Raw genomic sequence first — 20,387 nt, 5'->3', positions numbered from 1 at the left:
AGGAAGTGATTTGTCATGTTTGCACTGCTGACGACTGTGAAATCGTATGCCTGATGTTTCTTGTATTCACTGTGACATCTGTCACCTAGACCTAGCAGATTCTGGAGGCCATGTTGGGAGAAGAGCAGAGAAAGGGACTCGATAGAGAACGGGGATAGGAGAGGCATTTGGTAAATTTTGCAATGTATCAAAACACAAGTTACTTCCTAATTTGTCAAACTTTGGACTGGATGCACCTCCTGTTCCTTATCTCATTTGATTACCATTAGAAACACTTAAAGAAGGCCATTCTTCCCATTTTACAGTTAAAGAAACGGAAATTCAGAGAACGTTAGTAAGTGCCCAAGTTTTCACAGCTCAGATGTGAAATCTAGAAAAATCCTACTGCCAAGCGAATGTTCTTTATACAAATAAAGCTGCCTCTCAGGAGTGTTGATGATGAACAAGGTTACCATGCTAACGTTTTAATTCAATCCTAACCCTTGCCCTGTGAAATCTACCCTACTTTCCCCTCCAGCTTCCTGACAAGGAAACCAAGGCACTGAGTTGTCAGATAATCAGCCCAAGATCCCATGGCTGATCAAGCTAAGTGTCTGGATCCAAACTGGAGCCTGAGTCCCACGCCACACCACGCCACGCCACGCCACGCCATGTCACACCAGCTCTCCCAACTGTGGGTCCCTCACACTACAGGTGTGAGCTACTGAACTCAATCTGGCCTCCAGTGCCAGGATTCATTCCTGAGGACACCCCTACCCACCCAAGCCAGGTGAATAGGGAAGAGGGCCCTATGTACGGGTTATTAGCTCAACTTACAAAATCCCCTTCTCTCCTTGAGAACATTGTATCAAGTGTTTGAATCGATGATTTATTGACTTCATCTCAGCTCCTGTTTGCTGACCAAACTGGGCTACAATCTTTGTAATTCCCACCTCACTGATGAAGACACAGTGGACCACCATCACCTCGGTTCCTGATCACGCTTTCTGGTGCTGTCCTGGAGTTTCTCCAGCTCTCAGCAATCAATCTGATTTGATTAGAGAGAGGCTTCCTCTGCAAGCATCTCTCCCACACACTCTCTAAACTCCTATATTCGGGTTTCCAGCCTTAGCTCTCTCCAGAGAAACCAGAGAGCCAAGATGATCAACTGGGGCCCCCTGAGAAGAAAGAGAGAGAAATATCCCCATCACCCCCTTTTTCCATTGCTCACCCCCACTCTTGCTAAGATGTCTCGCACTTTCATTCTCACTGTGCAGACAGCAAACTTCCTGCTGTCTAAGGATTTTATGAGTCAATGCCACCGGCCTCTTTTCTATCCCAGAATGGCGACCCTGATTTTCACAGCCTGGTGGTGTATTTCTGCTCCTTTGAAGCTTGATTGTGGGCTTGTTTTTATTCAAGATAAAGGTATTTAATTTCCTTGGAATTCACCCACTACCTTTTTGTCTAGCAATTGTTCTGCAAAGGCTTCGGTAATCCAATCCCTTTGAATTGGGATGCCGGCATCTGTGAGTGGCTAGCGATACTTCTTTTTATAGGAGTTGAGTGAGAAAATAAATAAAATAAGTGTTTATGAAAAGAAAAGGCAGAAGAAAATAAAACAGCTTGGAATGAAGCCTGCTTCTTTTTGTAATTCTCCAGTCTTCCACACGATCGGCCATTTCATTTTATGGCTGTGTATGGAGGTAGGTGGCCACTGAGCTGGGAAGCAGGGAAGAGGAAGAAAGGGCTGATGTGTTGTGGTTCCTAGCAGAGCCAAGTGAGACCTGGCCAAACGACTCGATTCCAGATTGGTGGCTTCCTCCCAATGTTAGGATTCTTCTCTGGAATCTGGCAGGGACATTTGAGCTGCAATATTAGAAGTGGGGTAGCACCAGATCCATTTCTTAGAAATTTCTTCAACTTCAACAAGATAACAAAGTAGAAAAGGCCTATGTTAGGCACAGCACATTGTGTGGTACATTCTAATTGAAACCAGAGTGCCTATAGCCACTTTCCATTTCAGATATCTCTGAAAAAAGAATCTCCCCCAGACCCCAGCTCCAGTTCTTACATCTCCATTCCTCTCTGCCTGCTCTATATTTTTCTCCATCCTTGTAGGGTGAATGAATTAATCAGGTTTTTTTATGCCACTAGCCCCTGTAGCTAGTGAATACCTGGAGTATGGATGTGCATATATGTGTAAATGTGCACATCTGAGCCTAGAGGCTAGAATAAAAGTAGTGGCAGTGAGAGGACAAGCGATGTGACTATAGAAGAGGTGAGAACACAAGATGACGTGCAAGAGAGAGCCCAGAGAAAGAGCGTAGAGATTCATGGGAGCGCTGGGAAGTTTGGTTGCCTGCCTGCCTCCCAGCCCTGCTGCCTGACCTGTGCCTGCCTCCTTGCATGCCAGCCTCCCTGCCTGATGTGCCTGTGTACCTGGTTCCCTGTGAGACCATTAAAGCCTGAAAAGTCCACTGAAGTCTCTGGGACTCCCTTTATGCCTCTGCCCGAATAGATAGTGAACCTGCTCTGTGCTCGCTGGCACAACACTCCTTTAGGCATGTGTGAAAGCCACTGCTTTAAATCACAAAGAAGAAAGTTCACCTAGGAGCTGATTTGGAAAGCAAATTAAAATGACTGTCTTTTGTTCAAATTAAGACACAAGGAAAAATTATTCCTGAGACTCTGTTCCTGGAGACCATCTAAAGACTTAAAGGAAGAGCTCTTTCAGGTCATCTGGTCCTGTTTTTCTGCCACAGGAGGAGGTCTTGAGTGAAGAGTTATACTCAGAAAGTCTGATGGCTAATGAGCGAGAGAGAGAGAGAGAGAGAGAGAGAGAGAGAGAGAGAGAGAGAGAGAGACCAGTAATGGCCCCCTTCAGCCAAGCTAGTGCTTCCCACTTGGCTGGGCCGTGTGTCACATGGACTTTTGCTCGGCCAGGAAGCCTTTTAGCCTTTCTGAGTAATGTTTGTTTGGGCTTCAGCCATGGCCAAAATGAGGCCACTGCATTAAACTGGCACTTGCCACCATAGCTGGGATGGAGTCGATGCCGTGGCTCTTGATGGTGATTGTATCTTCCAGACAGCCCCATCTTGGACATTACTGCTTATTAATGCAGGTCACCCTCTTGTTCCAAAGGACAACCACATAGAGGCAAGTTAACGTTTGCTGGTTGATAGATGCCTAGTGTCTGCTGAAGCATTTGGGAGCTGGGCATAATGATTTCCACGATGAATTTACCCTTTTCATCTGTTCAGTTCTCTGTGCCAGGGAACACTTGGCCCCACAGTGCAGAGTGGAGCGAAGACTCCTGGCTGCTTCTACCCATCTTCCCTGGGAACTTGATCTCCCTGACTCCCCTCTCCTTCCAAGCTGAGCTCTGCTATCACATTGGTCCTCCTAAAACTCTGTAAGATGGAAGAATTTCCAAAGCCAACCACTCTGCAAAAATCATAACTAAATTTTTCTGCAAATGTACCTAATTTCTACCTCAAACTCCCATTTCCACCTGATTCCAAAAGGTAGATGTTGTCCAGTCACCTCAGGTTCAGGTCCTGATAAATACAGTGTTTCCTCTGTCCCCACTTACCCCAGGATGCAAGTCAGTGCTGACGCTGGAAAGGAGATTCTGTGTCAGGACATGGGGTGGGGATCAGTGTTAGGTCTTAATGCTGGATTCCACTAGATGGCCAGTGTCCTTGTTTGGGGCCCAGGAAATGAAGCCCTGCCACTGGGCCCTCTCTTCCCTGAACCCCCAAGTGCCATCTCTCATGCTCCCACTGCACCAGGGCACGACATCCATATTTTTGGATTTTGTCAAACTCCAGAAGCAAGAAAAACCTCTTTATAGCTGGGAATAGCCAACTAACCTAGGGGTTATTTCTGCCACTCTCCATCTCCCATCAGGGCACATGGATCCTTTTCAGGATCTGTCCCACTGAATGTATCATTTTCCATTCAGAAGCTCCCATCCTGGCCAGGGCATCTTCTCATCTGGTTTGCAGACTGGGGCTTGGCCCTTTTATTCTTTTTCCACCTTCTAACTTCTAGTGTCAACGTCCTTCCAACCTTCTTTCAGGAATTAAGTAGCCTTCTGTAATCCAAAAGATTTCTCTAGAAAATCAAAACCTTTGTTGCCAAGAAGGTTGTCTCTGTTATGAGTTGTATGAACTGCTTTTGGAACTCAGAGCCAGTGACGTTAACTCTTAGCTCCTCCAGAGGCCACGACTGTTCCCTGGGCCCAGGAAGGCCAGGACAAGTTCAGATTCCCACTCCACAGCACCTGCTCCCATCATTCCAGACCTTTAAGGTTCTGGACACTTAGCACACTCCAACTGAGTCCAGGGTGCTGTCAGTGTGCCAAGGCATTTGCACGGATAAGGGTGTTTGTGGGTATCTTCCTTAGACACTGATTTTACTTCGAGTTGAGGTAGGAAAAGCATGTTTACATTGAATAGGCATGACTTTTATATTGGAAGATGCAAAATACACATGCATTTTAGGATAAAACAGAAGACTTTAAAGCAATTATAAGGATGGCCTGCTTTGGACTATGTCCCCAGAGCGCACACTCCAGCTCCTCCAATATTAATCCCTTCCACAGGAAAGTTTGGGACATACTGGCTTGTAGTCCAAACACCTCTACTCCACTTTTCAATACCCTTGTAACTCCAACCTCATCCTACTTACCCAAACCAATTTCTGAGCATAACAACTATGTTCCACCACAGTCCTAAAGCATGGACTCCTGATGCAGGTTTTGTGCTTCAGCCAAATGTCTCTGTAAAGCCTTCCATTGCTCAGATCCATCACTTCCTCCTCTGGGCTGCATAACACTTCCTTTAGGACTCAAACAAAGCAGTCCTACAGTGTAATCATTATGGAAACATGTGTGCCTCCTTCCAGGTTCTAAACCTCTTGAGGGCAAAGCCACAATTTCAGAGCCTACCATAGATTTATAATGTCTATGGGGCAATGAGGGCTATGAGGCCCTTGTCAATACCTGGGGTATCAGGGTTCCTGTTTGGGAGGGAACAGACAGGATGAGGGTAGAAGTGATACCAGGCTAGAAGTCCTGGACACCTTGCTCACTCATTCATTGATTCATCCATTCATTTGTTGCTCACCCTTTCATCAAATACTAATGTCAGATGTTATGCTGGCTCCTGGGATACAAATATAAATAAGATCCAGTCCTGCCTTTGAGTTTCTCACAATCCATGGTGCACAAATATCAACTGGCACAAAATAAATATCCTAAGAGTTGATTTTAGAAGAGTAATCTAGCCCCAAGGAGCTTGGTGTGGGTGGGTATACTTGTGGTTTGTGGACATTAATCATCCCTCTCAACATACTTTTATGCATAGACTTTAGAATAATATTTGTTCTCATTTCTTTTGTTCTGGCATATTGCCGAGTGTTTACCATGATGTGTCATAGTCAATCTTCACAATAGCCATGGGCATGTGGCATTACTATTATCTTTATTCTCTATAGGAGGAAACTGAGGCTCAAAGACCTATCATAGGCTACCACGGAGTGAAGTCCATATGCCCCAATGCCCAGGATTCAAATCCCAATGCCAGCTGCCCCAGGGAGGGGAGCCATCCTAGGGGCTGGCAGTAGAGCAAACAGGTATGCAGGGAGGTAGAAGTTTGATGAGTTCTTAACAGGAGGGGGGTGAGGAGTCCATCAGACTTTAGTAATATCTAGAATGTGAGAGAGATGTTCTAAATGGAGGTCCCTGAGTGGAAATTGTAAGGTATCTGGATCCTGGGTCCTCATCCCCATGCTTGCCAATTTTGCTCTCCTCCAACTGTTTTTCTCTGGAAATCAGCAATATACATAAATAAACACAAATAAAGAACTACATAAAGGGAAGGGCCTGTGGCTAGCCTTAGGGGTCAGGGATGGGACTGGAGAGATGGGCTCAACTCAGTAGTGAGTCCAGGAGAATGAGCTCCAAGGGGTCAAAGGGGATCAGGTTTGGAAAGGAAAGTTGGGGACTCTGCACCTGGTGGGGAGGAGCAGAACTGGCAACCTGGGCCTGGTGGGGTAACGTCAGGAGCCTGGGAGGCTCTCCTTGCTCTCAGCCACCCCTGTCTTGCTCCAGCCTCCTCATCTGTGGTATCTTTGTTAATATCCCGTATGTTTAGTCAGCTGTTCAGAGGCAGGAACTAATGACTGAGTGGGGACTCTGGGCATGAAGGCTGGTCTGGAAAGTGATTAAAGCAGTTTCATGAGTCACTTTAACCTGGCTTAAAAGAACCTGGTAATTGGCAGATTTTGACAGGTCTCAGCCAGTAGCTCTAATCACATACCCACAACATTTATTGAGTAGCTACTACATGCCAAGCTCTGTAGGGGAGGCTATGGACATAGAAGCCAGTGAGACCAGGTCCTGGTGTAATGTACCATCCAACAAACAGGAGACCAAGAGTTACAATATAGCGTGTTGAGTTGTCCCGGGTAATGCAAGGCACCCGAGCCTCTGTGGGTAGAGGGGTTGGGGCTTCTAGGGAGACAGATACTGGATATTTCTTCCTTTTTACTCATCAGTCAGAGGAAGGCCTTAAGGTGCTTTGCTCTAGGTCCCAGGTTCACCTTTCCATTTCTACTTTAGATTGTTTCAGATCAAAAGCCAGCATTGCTTTCCTCTACCTCTCCTTGGCAAGATGGTGCTGTCTGCCACCACTCTGAAGTTAACTGTTACCATAGGACAGCATGAATTCATGCTGATTTACCAATTAATACATTTCATTTTGACTGTTTCAGGTCCAGTCAGGCTCAGATTGCTCTCAATATGTGTGCTGCTCCTGGGGAGGGGCTGGAGGAGCGTTTTGCTGTCTCCCCACCCCCAGCCAAGCTCTCTATGCCATCCAGCCCTCCCCAGGGCATCAGGCCCAGCACTACAGGCCCCACCTACAGTCCCAGCTCATAGCTCTGCAACACATGTTGGCCCCCCAATTCTTTCCTCCAGCTGTCTCTGGCTAGTAATGCCCTCCTTCCCTCCCCCCTACCTGTTTGGGTCCTGGGCATCTTCCAATTCTAGTTCCTTCTATCCAACCCACAAGTTTCCTGATGTTTTTCTCTGCAACTCCCCTACTTCTTTCTCTGAACAAACAGCCACTTTCTTCTACTTCACTCCCCTCCCCCAGTCTGTAATTGTGGATTGGCTGGTATCTAGAATTGTTTGCTCATCATTTCAAGTATGCTGGTTTTACTTCCAGAAATCACTTTAAGCTCCTTGATGGTAAGCTTAGAGTCTTTGTTCTCTTATTCCCGGACTATGAAATGGTGCTGTCACTCAACAGTCCCTACTGACGGAATGGCTGGCTGATCATTGAATGTAACTCTCCTGCAGCCAGCTAACAGGGTCAAACTCCCCTGAAATCCTATGAGCAGCACAGCATGGCCTGAGTGAGGACTCTCAGTTGTTTTCAGGAGCCAATCTCTAAGCTACTCACTCTCTTTTCATAGTAATGCTACAGTGTGCTGCTGCCAGTCTTATGTTTCAGATAAAGAAACGGACACTCAGCAGCATTAACTCATGTACTAAGCTCAGCACAGCAATTGGTGGAGCTGTTATTCAACTGAGGTGTGCCCACGCCGCACCTGCTAATGCTCACTGCCCTTTTCATGGCCGGTTCTGACCTCAGAAGTGGAGAGTCAGTAACTGTGTGGCCTCCTTGGGTTCCTGTTGGGGAAGAGGCAGAATTTGCTCTAAATTACAAAGGGCTGGTCCCCATAGGTTCATAGTCCCTTTGACCTCTCTCTGCAGGACAGAGATCCACAGAGACACTTAGAAACACAGTCACCCTTCCACTGTCTCATCAGGGATAATCATTTACACGGAGTAGAAAGGGAGGCCCATGGTATCATTCATTTTACTCCTCAGCTGCCTGTATAGGTAAATTTGTTTCATATTTCAGAAAGACGGCAGTAGATTACTAGAGTGACCATATGATTTATGGTCCAAGCCAGGACATTTTAAGAACAAAAAGGGATTCTAAAAATAACTGACATGTGTTAACTGATTTAGAACAGGTGTAACTAGGACTATCCTGGGCAAACCAGGATATGTGTTACCCCTACAGAAAATATAGGGAGCTCAGGGACCCTGAAAACTCCTTAACTACACAAGACAGTCAGTGATTGCTAACTATTCAGTTCATTCATTCATTCATTCACTCATTCATTCATTCATTCAGATAGCCAGATGACAGGCCCTATGAAGGAGGTGAATCCTGCCCTCATGGAGTCTTCATTCTAATAGAGGAGGTAGAAAGTAAACAAATAAAGATGGAAAAATATAATATCAGGTGGTGATGAGGTCTGAAAAGAAAACTAAAGCCAGATTCTGGTGATGGGGAGGGGAAGGAGGGAAAACATCTCTGCGGGCACCACTGAGGGAGGTCAGAGCGGGCAAGTGCATAGGCCCAGAGGCTGCAGCAGCCTGGGGAGTGGGTAACAGGAAGGAAAGGGGCAGGCTGAGGGAGAAACAGATCAGGTCTGGCTTTGAGCCACAGAGAACTTGAGGTTTATTCCAAGGGAGATGAGAAGTCACTGGAAAGTTTGCTTAGGGAAATGCTGAAATCTTCACTTTTAAAAAAGAACCCCTCTGGCTATGGGTGTTGGAGAGGAAATAGAGTGGGAAGAGGAGGCCAGGCTATTATGAGGTGATGGGGGTCTGGGTCAGGGTGGAAGGGGCAGTGCTGGGGGTGAGAGGTGACTGGACCCAGGAGACAAGGTGGAAGTAGGGCGTCCAGAAATTCTGAGCTGTAGGTACTGGGTACCTGCAATAATCTGAGACTTTGGGGCAAGACTGACCCCTCCAGCCTGGCCCAGCCGGAGGTCCCTTCCACGACTGGTTTTTAGTACATCCTAGAAGTTACCAGCTAGAACATGGATGCCAGAAACAAGCTGCCTGGGTCCTCTGGGGCAGGAAGGGGAAGGCCCTGCCCGTGCTTACCTTTGGCTCTGTGATCTTCCTCTTTGGGGCACTTCCCCCCTTCCCACCATTTGCGCTTCAGGATTTCCAGGCGATTGTTCTCCTGCAGCTGGAGAATGGCCAGATCAAACTCGTCCCGGAAAACTGAGCCTGTGGGGTCACAGGAGAGCCCAGAACATAGGATGTGAGTGCCCTCCTAGGCCCACTTTGCTCCCTTGCCCAGGAAGCCTGCTCGCCACACTTAACTTGGGAGGGAGTGACAAGACAGAGCGGGGTCCCCCAGGATTACTGCTCTCCACTTGGCTCAGTCTGGGCATTGTCTATGGAGAGGAGCATGCCTAGGATTCATGCAGGGCATTCAGGGCTTCCTGCTTTCCTTCTCTCGTGCGGCCGATACATCCGGCCCATGGCTGAAACACCACTATAGGTCAAGTGACAGCTTTCCAGAAAGCTGTGCCACCCACCTCCCCACCCAGGTGCCATCACTTTCTATCCAGATTAAGTGATCTGCCCATCCACACACAGGAAGCTGGGTGCCAGGCTTCCCATCTGCATCCGGGGGCCAGGAAGGGAACTTCTGTGATATAAACCTCTCAGTCAGTTGTCTATGTTCTACTGCATTTAGATTAACTTCTCAAGCACGATAACTCTCATTCCATACTCCTGACAACTATTTCCCCAGAGCAGTCACCATTGAGAGAAGAGCCGCCTTGGATGGGACAGAAGCCTCTTCTCCTTCATCCCTGGGGAGACTCCAGTCCCCAGGCATCCCCAGCCCTACCAGCTGCCAGCTGGCTGCTGCGAACCCACGATCCTACCTGCCCATCGCTCCATTACATTACTCCTCCCAACCTCCTCAAACAGAAGGGCTTCTGTTCAGTGCAATCCTTTTAAAAGTTTTTCTAATGGAATATGGTCAAGGAGCTTTGGTTCTGGAATTTACTTTTAATCACAAAAACAGGCTTAAATGAAACTGTGGAAAGCTCAATGTCCCAGCACAGGCTCAGGCCTGGGCTTAATAAGCAAAAGCTGCCAAGAAGTTGGAAACCAACTCAGCAGCCCAGTCTTCTTGCCCAAGCTCTGTAAGGTCTGATGGGGACAGATGCCCCTGGGAAGAGACTATGGCGAAGGATTCAGGAGGAAGCTTGGTACATATTGGTTAGTACTCTTAAACACGCATGTGCATAGGAATCACCTGCTGGTCTTGTTGGACTGAAGACTGATTCAGTGAGGCCCAAGAATCCACATTTCTAACAAGCACCAAGCTCTGCTGCTGGGCCATGGATGGCACTTTGATGGGGAAGGAACAAGATCAGCTCCCAGATGTCTTTAGACTCTGACTGCCAGGACTCCACAGCTAGGACCCTCCCTACTACTGATCCAACAACACTCGATTATGCAAACCCCACGTCTGGAGCAGATAAGTCCTGTAACTGATCTGGGTGACCATCAGCAGCACGTCTTCTATAGTGTGTTTAACACACATCTGTAATGAATAGCTACTTGAATGAACAGATGCGACTGGGTGACTAATGCGATTGGGTGAGACTAATGAACACTCCAGGTTTAGAGTCAACTGTCCAGTCAATAGGGCATTTCAAGCAGTTTTCTAAATATATGCCACCCAACCACAACTGCGCATCAGAGGTCATGAAAAGATGATTATGTTTGCCTGCTTAGTTCCTAACCCCGACTTAGTTCCTAAACCCCAGCTTAGTTTCTACCTCATTCCTTACTTTTCCTGGACCCAAGTCATGGCTTAATGTAGGTATGCCCTTATCTTCCACTTATGATATATATACTTGTCTTTCCTGGACATGACCTCAACTGGACTTGAATTCTGCCCCACCCCATCTATGGACTATTCAATATCCTTCCCAGCCTGAGCACCTGGGCTAGCCACAGCTCACCTTCCGCCCAGCATGTCCTGTCAAGCTAGTGGGACCCATTTAGCAACACGCTCTGCCTGGTAAGTGAAACACTAGATGTGGAGACAAGCATTCCAGACTCATGTCCAGCTTCTCTACTTAATCTGTAACCTTGGACAAATAACTTATAGGCTCTGAGTCTCAGCTGTATCCTATAGGATGGGAATGACTGCATCCACCTCACAGTTGAGAGGACTGAGGTAACACATCTGACAACAGCATCATGTCAGATATAGGAAAAATATTTCCCTCCCTTTTTCCTTGACTATTGATGAAAATTTCTAGAGTTAATCTGAAATATTTGACATTCAGGTTACATTTGTTGAACTACTAGAACATCATCAAGGTGTACTCTAATTTCCTGATTTGCTCCACCATCTTGAAACAAACTATCAGCTTCTCAAAGGGGTCCTCCATAATCTGTACTGTTAATGGACAGCAATGAAATATGGTGCAAGGGGAGGGTATGAGTTATGAATAAACTGAATGAGGCTTCCTATCGATTGAACTGAGTTCAAGGGTGAGCCATATTATTTCCTGTGTTCATTGGCTTGGCTTCTGATCAGTCTTTAAGAAGTTGCCTGTTTTATCAAACAAGAGGCTACTATAGAAATGATGAAAAGGAACTAATGTTCTCCAAGACAGGCTAAATGTGAGATGTTGTGGTAAGGCACCTGACCAGGTTCTCAGGTTTAACCCTCATGATAAGCTTATGAGGTAGGTATTAAAAACCTAATTTTATGAATGAGATAACTGAGACTCACAGAGGTTAAATAATCCACCCATGGTCCCACAGCCAGTAACAAGGGTGCATTCCTAAGTCTGCCTGACTTCAAACCCATGCTCTGTACACTCTACAGACATAAGTGAAGCCTGTAGTTGACAGAGTTCTGAGTTAGTAGAAAAGCAAGAGAAGGGGCATGTAAGATAACTACAGAGATGCACATACTGTATACCAATGTCCCCACATGGCCTGGAGGCCTCAATTCCTGCCCCTTCCCCTACTGCTGTAGACAGGACAGTCCTTTACAGGCACGGCCCTTTACAACAGCAGCTCTCAGTGGGGTATGTGTGCGTGGGGGGTGGTGGTGGGGGGAAGGTGGCATATTTGAATCCCCTGTGGCAGAGCCCTGCTGCAGTCTCAATGGGCAGCCAAATGTGTTCGCCTCTCCTGGTGGAAGTATTACAGAAGCAGAAGATCAAAAGCATGAGTGCCCTTTAGAAAGCACAACTGGGATACCTTTCTGGAAGCCAAACATCACTTCCCTCCTCTAACAAGCCAGATGGGACGCACTCAGTAAGCTGATGACCAGAACTTTACCATCCATTCTCAAAAACTACCTAGGCTGACCTGGGGCAGAGGGATCAGTGAGCACCACAAATAATTTGAAAGTTATGTACCTCATCATGACATAGCTTTGGTAGTAATCTTTTCACCAGGGCTTCTAATAGCAAAATTAATTCATTTGAGTTTTACCATCTCTTCCTTTTCAACTCTAGTAGAGATGGCAGCCAACAGAGAAATGGTCAAAGGGAAGGAAGCAGGAGAGGGGAGAACAAAGGTGTAAAGAATCCATGAAGGACACCAAGATGCCCTTTAATAACTAATTAACTGATTAATAACTAATCAATCGGTGCTTGAATTCTTAAGGATTGAGATCTGATCACTGATTAGCAAAAGTATGTGAGTTTGGGCTTGCTTTTTTTTAAACCTCAAGAATGCCCACCTAAAGTCACTGTTAAATTGGTTCTAGAAACAGGGTGTTGAATTCAATGCTGTATTCAGAGGTTGTGGCTACTCTGACCCTGCCTGGTTGAAGCTACCCAAGGAGGCTGTTCCTCTCCTGCATACCGACTGGCATGCCAATCCCATAGCCCTTGGTGTCCAGCAGGCCCCCAATCTGAGTGAGGTTGCAGTTTCGCTGCCGATAGTACTCATTCATGGTGGATTCCAGGAGGAAGGCGTAGTTGGAATTCAACACCCTGGCGATTCCCTCCTCTGTGCTCTTCACAAACACACTTGGCTGCTTGGAATACATGTAATTCCACATGCGTTGGTAGGTCTGATAGCGGGAATTCTGGGAAAAGAACACAAGGAGCAGAATTGGGAAAAGAGAAAGGAAATGATGGTGTGAAAGTAGAGGGATTCAAAGTAGGTCTTAAAATTCTGGCCCATGGGCCTCCCCGGTGGCGCAGCGGTTGAGCGCTGGGATGTGAAGCTGCCCGCAGCCTCTGCAGCGCCGGTTCGCTCCCTGGCTGCTCCCTGGCCACAGGAGGAGGGTCCCACATGGTGCGCAGACCTCTCCTGCCGCCCGCTGCTCCCCTCAGCAGTGTACTTCGGTCCTTCTGCCTGCTCTGCTCCCCGCTCTGGCTCTGGTGAATTCTCTCACCCTCCCGCGCTTCTGACTGTACCCAGTGCTTGTATAAATAAATAATTAAATAAATAAATCTTAAAAAAAAAATTCTGGCCCTACTCAATCCTCTCCTTTTACTCCATATGCTTTGCCCTTTCTATCTCTGGATTGCCATTGTGTCCCCACAGGAGGGGGATGTTGTACCTTTGATTCCTTTTACAGGAAGACCAAGAAGTAACAGGGGGCTTATGGCACTGTAAACTCTGCCTGCTGATTTGATCCTTGGTTTTGCCTCATCTACCCTAAAGAGGTTTCCTATTGCCAAACTCCACATTCTGGTAGAAGTAAGAATAGAAATTCTGGTTGTATCCTTCATGTTCTTCAGGTAGAGACAGTGAACTTGGGTTTATTCAGGACTTTTAGAGAGACACCATCTGAAGGAATAGTGCTGGCTATTTTCTCTCAACCCTACACCAATTTTCTGATCATATATCCAATGCTGGCTTCAAATTTTTTTTTTTTAAGATTTATTTATTTATTTATACAAGCACTGGGTACAGTCAGAAGCACGGGAGGGTGAGAGAATTCACCAGAGGCAGAACGGGGAACAGAACAGGCAGACTGACAAAATACACTGCTGCAGGGAGCAGAGGGCACGGCAGGAGACATCTTAGCGCCATGTGGGACCCTTGCCGGTGGCCGGCAATGGACCCGGTGCTGCAGAGGCTGCAGGCAGCTTTGCAGCCCAGCGCTCAACTGCTGCGCCACCAGGGGAGGCCCTGCTGGCTTCAATTTTACAAATAACAAGACTGAGTGAATTGTGGGGGTTATCCATATTCCGTGTTTGCATAGTGCTTTTGTGGTTCCCCATGCCAACAGGCACTGAGGCCGATATGGAAAACAGAAAAATGAAAGCCTTGGACTTGTCTCATGTGAAAATAAACTTCGTGGGTCGCAGGTTGGCTAGACACCTATTAACTCCTCTGTCTGGTCCAGTGTGTCAGCTTACAGAGCTCGGTGGCAGGACCTCAAAGTCAACGGGGCCCCGATCTGAGACTTATCTAGTCTATAATCAATGAAGCCAGTTCATTTAAACTAGTGCTCATCGCATTTCAGCCATCGTTTATAAGTCTAATATTGCTGTGTCTGAGGACTCTATAAAATTTTACCCACTTTAAAAAATTTAAATGCATACATTAACTTCACCCTAGGTAGTAAAAGAAATAAAAATAAAGGTTAAATTCACTGTATCTATATTTTTCTAATACCCATTAAAATAAATATGAATGAAAATAGGGAACCCCCAGAGAGCATGAAAGTTGCATACACCTTTCCCCATACTTTGCCCAATCTCTTGCATCTGCCTGTTTCTGAACTATGTCATTTTATATTAAACTGATAACCTAGTAATTAAATAAAAATAAAATAAATATAAAATAGTTAAGTCACTGAACTGATTTGTACCTAAAAGCATCACAACTACCACTAACGGTTGTTCATGCCCAATATTTTGGGACAGGTTGATTTTAACCCAATGTGCTTGTGGGACCTCATTCCAGGGATATTTTATGGAACAGGAGAACAACGAGCCCCATGTGAACCTCCAAACAAGATGTTCAAAAAAGATAATGGGATGAGGAGAGATGTTTGTATCTCCAGCAGATAAACATCTCATCTGTATTCTGCCCAATTCCCGATGTTGGTGAGCAACCAAATGAGTTTACTTGGAAGAAGGTCATGCTGGAGCCTCCGTGAATTGTGCCATACTCAATGGCGGTCTGGTCAGCCAGGTCATCCACTGACTCAATGGGCACATCCATGCGCTGCACGGTTAGGAAGGCTGCCAGGTTGGCCGTGTAGGATGAGATGATGATCAGCGTGAATGCCCACCTATGTAGGAAAAGACCAGGAAGTCATCATTGCCCGGGCACTCCCAGAAGTCTTAACCCCCATCCCCAGTCTTGCTGTGACATTGGAGAAACCAGGCATCCCTCTTCTGAAGGAGCTCCCAGCTTAGTGGGGGGAAGAGAAAGGAGGCAGGGCAGATGATGTCAACAGAAATGGACAGTTTGTGAGGGTTGCTTGGGAGAAGACGATTTTATTTCCTAAAGGAGGTGATTATTCTTTGGTTGTTATTCGAAAGGGGTGTGTCCATGCACATGAGACAGTTTGGAGACTGAAAATGAGCTAGTGCATGAACCAAGGGTGCCACTTCTGGGGGCTCTGTCCCACATGAGCGCTGGGAGGGCCCCCCTGCTCCTCACGGTGCAGCCAACCTTCAGGTGAGCATCACTGGAGCTGAGCACCTGTCACCCACTACATCAGCTATCTCAAGTATACCATCTGCTATCCCCCTACAATGCAGGGAGGTAAAAGTCTTATCCTAATTTTACAGATGGAGAAACTGAGGCTCAGAGAAGCAAAGTAATGTGCCAAGTCACATGCTGATAAATTCATATTTTAAAACCATGTCTACACATTGTAATAGCAGAGACTATTTAAAAGACTAACTGATGACAAGCACCTTTGAACTACTGAGAACTTGGAATTGGAAAATACTCTTATAATGGCTATGTGATTTCAAAATAGAAGGTTGTTTACTGGGTAAAGTGAACTCATTTAAAATGAGAGTAATTTTGCAACTCGGGCAGCATATAAACTAAAGCCATTAAATCTAGTTATTTTTTTTTTTCATTTACTTAGGTTAATCAAGCCTTCTACCATCTGGTCAGCAGAAAGGATCTGCTGTCCAATCCACTTGTTTATAGGAGTTCAAACATATATCTAAGCATAATTGAGGTTGGATAATCACATATCCTGAACCAGTGAAGTCCGAATTAATGAGGCTTTACTCATTATGAAGACATTGCCAATGAATGCTTAGCATTTGCAGCTGCAAGCTTCCAGGTGGGTTTTCAAGAGCAGGAAGACAGTCTTACTTCCCCCTCACTGTCCCCCCCGCCCCCCTCAGCCTCCCTGCCACAGCGACCGTGGAAAAGCCTAAGTACCTCCTCTGAGCTCATTTGCTTGTCTAATAAATCGGGACAATCAGGCCTGCTCTATCTTCAGAGAGTAAGAATAAATGAGATATGTCACTGGTGACTCCATCATTGGTAAAGGACTAGCTGAATGAGACAGAGAGAAATGGAGTGATAGATCTTCAGGCTGAAGATGGGGTGACAATCACTTGACTGCTTTCCTTATTTGTCACCTCTAAGTGCCAGGTATGTCTGCAGCCTCAACCTGTTGTCCTGGCTCCCGCCTTGGCTCTTACACTCTGTTGGAAGTTGTTTCCTCTTGGCCACTCCCAAAGGAAGTGGGTGTGCATGTGAATGATCCTCAGGGGCCAGTGTTTAGAAGCTGTTTAGCTTCAGGGTTAATGAGCCCTGGGTGTGGACATGACCTCAGAATTGGCTGGGAACATTCCCTCAGTCCCATGGCTACAATCTGGCATCTGTTCCACTCTGGGTGGCTCTTTACAACACTGATCACAAGGAGCAGGTGCGAAAGGGCAGGTAGCTTGGTGGAAGCCCATGGCCTCTGCTGAGAAAGCAAATCATACCCACGCTCTCTCTCCAGCAGGGGTCAGGGGCGTCTTTTCCCCATGTGAAAGGAGCCGTATGCCAAGAAAACTGGCATTCTTGCTAGCAACATGACATTTTGTCACTTGCTCATGGTGAGGAAGCCAAGGTGAGCCATGACAGCCTCGTCTCCTGACACCTCCCGCTCCCCTAGGGAGCTGACCAAACTGAGGCCTGAATTTAATAACCAAGAACTTGGAGAGGTGGAGGGGCACATGGGCAACTCAGGGCAGGGCAGGGGAAGGCTGAGCCCCCTCCCACACATGCTCTGGAACAGAGAAACCAAGCCCCATGGGGCCAGCTATTCTGAGCCCTGCTGAGCACATGGGCCACGGGGGTGGCCCTGCAGGACACAGGGGTGGGGGGGTAGGGGAATGGGGGGGTGGGGGGGTGAAGGCTCCTCACTCTGCAGGAGGGAATTCCTGGGGGGACCTGACAGGTGGATGAAGCAGGCAATGGGCCCTCTGCAGTGCATGGGAACTGGAAGGAAAAGCCCCACGTAGAAGGGATCAAAACCTGCGTTGACTTCTGTTGGTCTCTGGGTTCCTGCTCAGATTTCCATGATTTTGAGGGTCCTCTGTGACTGTTCCTACTAGGACTGGCCCTTCTTCTGGGGAATGTGAGACCCAGTTCTCCATGCTGACCCACTCGATGATCTGATAATGGGTGAACACCTTGCCCAAACAGCTTAAACCTGACTGTATTAATCACTTAGCAGGGAAAACAAACACCCCAGCTAGGAGTTTTGCCTTGTTGCCAGCTCCAGCCCAGCAGTTCCTCCAGTAACTATCCAGATGAACCCTGACCCTGGCTGCCTTGACCAAGGGTGGAAACACCACTACTGCTTTTCCTCTGGCTTGCACGGGATGTGACGGAGGCGAGAGAACCAAAGCTGTGAGCTTTGACCTGCATCCACCAAACCCAACAGTGGGCTTTTAAGTGATGATGAGGAACTTGTACTCTGCAAATTAGCCTCTCCAGGAGATATCCATCCATCCATCCATCCATCCATCCATCCATCCATCCATCCATCCATCCATCCAGCTATCTATCTAGATATCTCATTTAATCATATATGAAGGATGAATATATATATATATATATTTCATTTCCCACTATAATGGTCTAATAGAAATTATTTGTCCATACATTTATGTAGCACTTGCAACTTTTCAAAGACTTTTTCCACACATTGAATCATTCAATCATTTTCCCCCACCCTGGCCCAGATGAACCAAGTGGAGATGGAAATTTCGGGCAGAGAGACCAGATGGCTGACAGCCAGTGTGGTCAGAGGTTGGACTTGCTGTCAACTCACCAGGGAAATCCCATCCAACTCTGAGGACTAAAGAGGTTGCATTTTCCCACACCTGCTGAGGTAGGCAAGCCGGGCAGGCCTCAGAGCCAGGTGCAGAGACACAGCTCAAGAAAGCAGGTAGGGCAGATGGGGCTGGAGGTGGCCAGGGCTTAGCTTCCCCCCTGCAGGGACTTGCAGCCCAGGCTCATATAAATTTGCATATAATTTTACATAAATCTGCATATGCCTTCTCAAGCCCAGCCAGTCAACCTCAGGTCAGTTTCAGGTCAGGAAGTCATGACTGCTTTGCTGAGGGAACTCAAGGTCATTTTCTCAGGTCTTTCCCTTTCTGCCTGGGTTCTCCTCTGCATCTAGACTTCCAAGACGGACACCCACTGCCCCCAAACCTTCTGAGCTGGTGTGCTTTATGGTTCTCTCTCTGGAAGAGTCAGGGACATGGTCTTTTGCCCATGTGAAAGGAGCTGGATGCCAAGAAAGCTGGCATTGCTGTTAGGGACATGGCATGTGGTCACTTGCTCGTGGTGAGGAAATTTTGAAGGGCAGAAGCTCTGGCTCTGCAACAGCAGCCAGGTGCTAGGGACCCTGCTACCAGCAGTCAGAGCAGGATTATCAGGGGACCCCCTTTGTATCCTCCCCACATTTGGCCCAGCCCCTTCTCTGCTGAGGATCTTACCAGACACCACTGACACAGCGGGTGGACAAAGCGCGAGGGGCGATGGTGGAACCCTGCTGCATGAAGCCCCCGACAGGAAACCAGAGGCTGTTGCCAAGGGAGTACTGGTTCACCAGGAGGTTGCACCGGCCCTGGGCACATGGGTGGGGGCTGTACCACTCGTAGGGGGTCAACCTGTGGGAGAAAAGGAACATGTACCAGTGCCTTGGAGGGTGAGTGGAAAGAAAGGGCTCTGCAGGTACCCGGGAGCTGTCCTTTCTGGCTCACCTTTGTACCTCACTCACTGGCCTTGTGGCCTTTGCTGGATGTGGATTTTCCCAACTAAAAAATGAGGAGGTTGGACTTCTCTGTTGATCTTCGAACTCTTTTTCTTTATTCAAAGCAACATTTTGATTTTTTCAAAATAAATTCTGATATGGAGCTTCCATATACCTAATAGATGAAAGTGGAACCCCCTGACTAAGAGTTGGTAGTGCAAAGGGATAGACAGCTGACAAGTAGCTTCTTCTGCCACTTTCAGCCCTGTGAAGGCATCACAGAGCGACCCCAGCTCCTCCCTACCACCACCCTAAGACACAGAAAACCCTCAGCTTGGAAAAGTGGTCCTCAAATATCAGCCAACATCAGCATCACTGAGAAGGCTTGTTAAAACACAAATTGTTGGGCCTCATCCCTCCAGCTTCTGATTCAGGAAGTCTGGATGCTTCCCACAAATCTGGAAATTCCTAGGTGATGCTGATGCCACTGAAACAGGGACCCCACTTTTAGAACCCTTGGCCTAGATGTTCCCTAAGGCCATGTGTGGTTCTCAACCTTGCATTTCAAACTCCCCTGGAAGCGTAACAAAAATGCCAATGCCAGGATCCCACTCCTACAGGTTCTGCTCTGATTTGCCCAGGGAAGCCCGGGCATCAGAGGTAATTTTAGACTCCCAGTGAGTCAGCAGGCACCCAGGATTGAAAGAGCAGCCTGTCTCCAGGCCAGGGGGCAGCCTCCCTCCCCCATCCCCCTGGCCTACGCCAGCCTGTCTGTGAGCAGTGCCTCTGATGTCTAGAAGGCGCTTTCTTCCTGCCAGCCACACACAGGCTTCCTTCCTCTGCTCTCCTCCACCTTGGAGCCTTCTAGCTCTGCCCAGAGAGCCGGGTGTGAGCACGAGCAGAGAAAGCAGGTGCTGCGTGTTCACAGGGCGTGACCATCCTCATTGCCGGGCTCCTGTCCGTTCACTCAGCCTCATGTGCACTGGCTGTCCCTACAGTGTCGTCCGTGTTCCCACCGCTGGCACTTGTTCCTGGATCCACTGCCAATGTGTCCTCGTTGGCCCCGTGTCCTGAGATGTGTGCCTTCTCCCTACGGCCTGAAGAGCTGGCTGGCACTGGGGGTGCCTATTGGTCCTTGGAAGGGAGCTTCAAAAATACAGACTCCCAGGCCCCATCCCTAGAGATTGAGACCATTGGACCTGGAAACTCAAATTTAAAAAATCTCCTCCCTGGGTGACGCTGATAGTAGCTGGCTTGGGAATGGCTGCCTTAGATCAGGGGTTTTCAAACTTTTCCCTCTAAAATTATATCCAGATTTTACCCAAATAATACAGCTGACCC

At 47.5% G+C, this 20,387-nt stretch overlaps 1 protein-coding gene across 1 annotated transcript in view; it reads right to left on the bottom strand.

Annotated features, from left to right (window-relative positions):
- The window catches only part of GRIK4 (glutamate ionotropic receptor kainate type subunit 4), a gene marked incomplete at both ends in the record, with an annotated part of 271,471 nt that overhangs the window by 9,947 nt on the left and 241,137 nt on the right, over positions 1 to 20,387 (bottom strand). The window contains 4 exons of the mRNA XM_084249559.1: positions 8,957 to 9,085; positions 12,716 to 12,941; positions 14,942 to 15,107; positions 18,790 to 18,963. Coding sequence (XP_084105685.1) covers positions 8,957 to 9,085; positions 12,716 to 12,941; positions 14,942 to 15,107; positions 18,790 to 18,963 — 695 coding nt within the window. The remainder of the gene's footprint in view (positions 1 to 8,956; positions 9,086 to 12,715; positions 12,942 to 14,941; positions 15,108 to 18,789; positions 18,964 to 20,387) is intronic.

This window comes from Talpa europaea, assembly GCF_964194135.1.
Source record: "Talpa europaea genome assembly, chromosome: 12".
In the NCBI taxonomy this organism is placed as follows: Eukaryota; Metazoa; Chordata; class Mammalia; order Eulipotyphla; family Talpidae; genus Talpa; species Talpa europaea.
The sequence above is the reverse complement of the archived record's forward strand: the minus strand, read 5'-3'. Positions and strand labels throughout refer to the sequence as shown.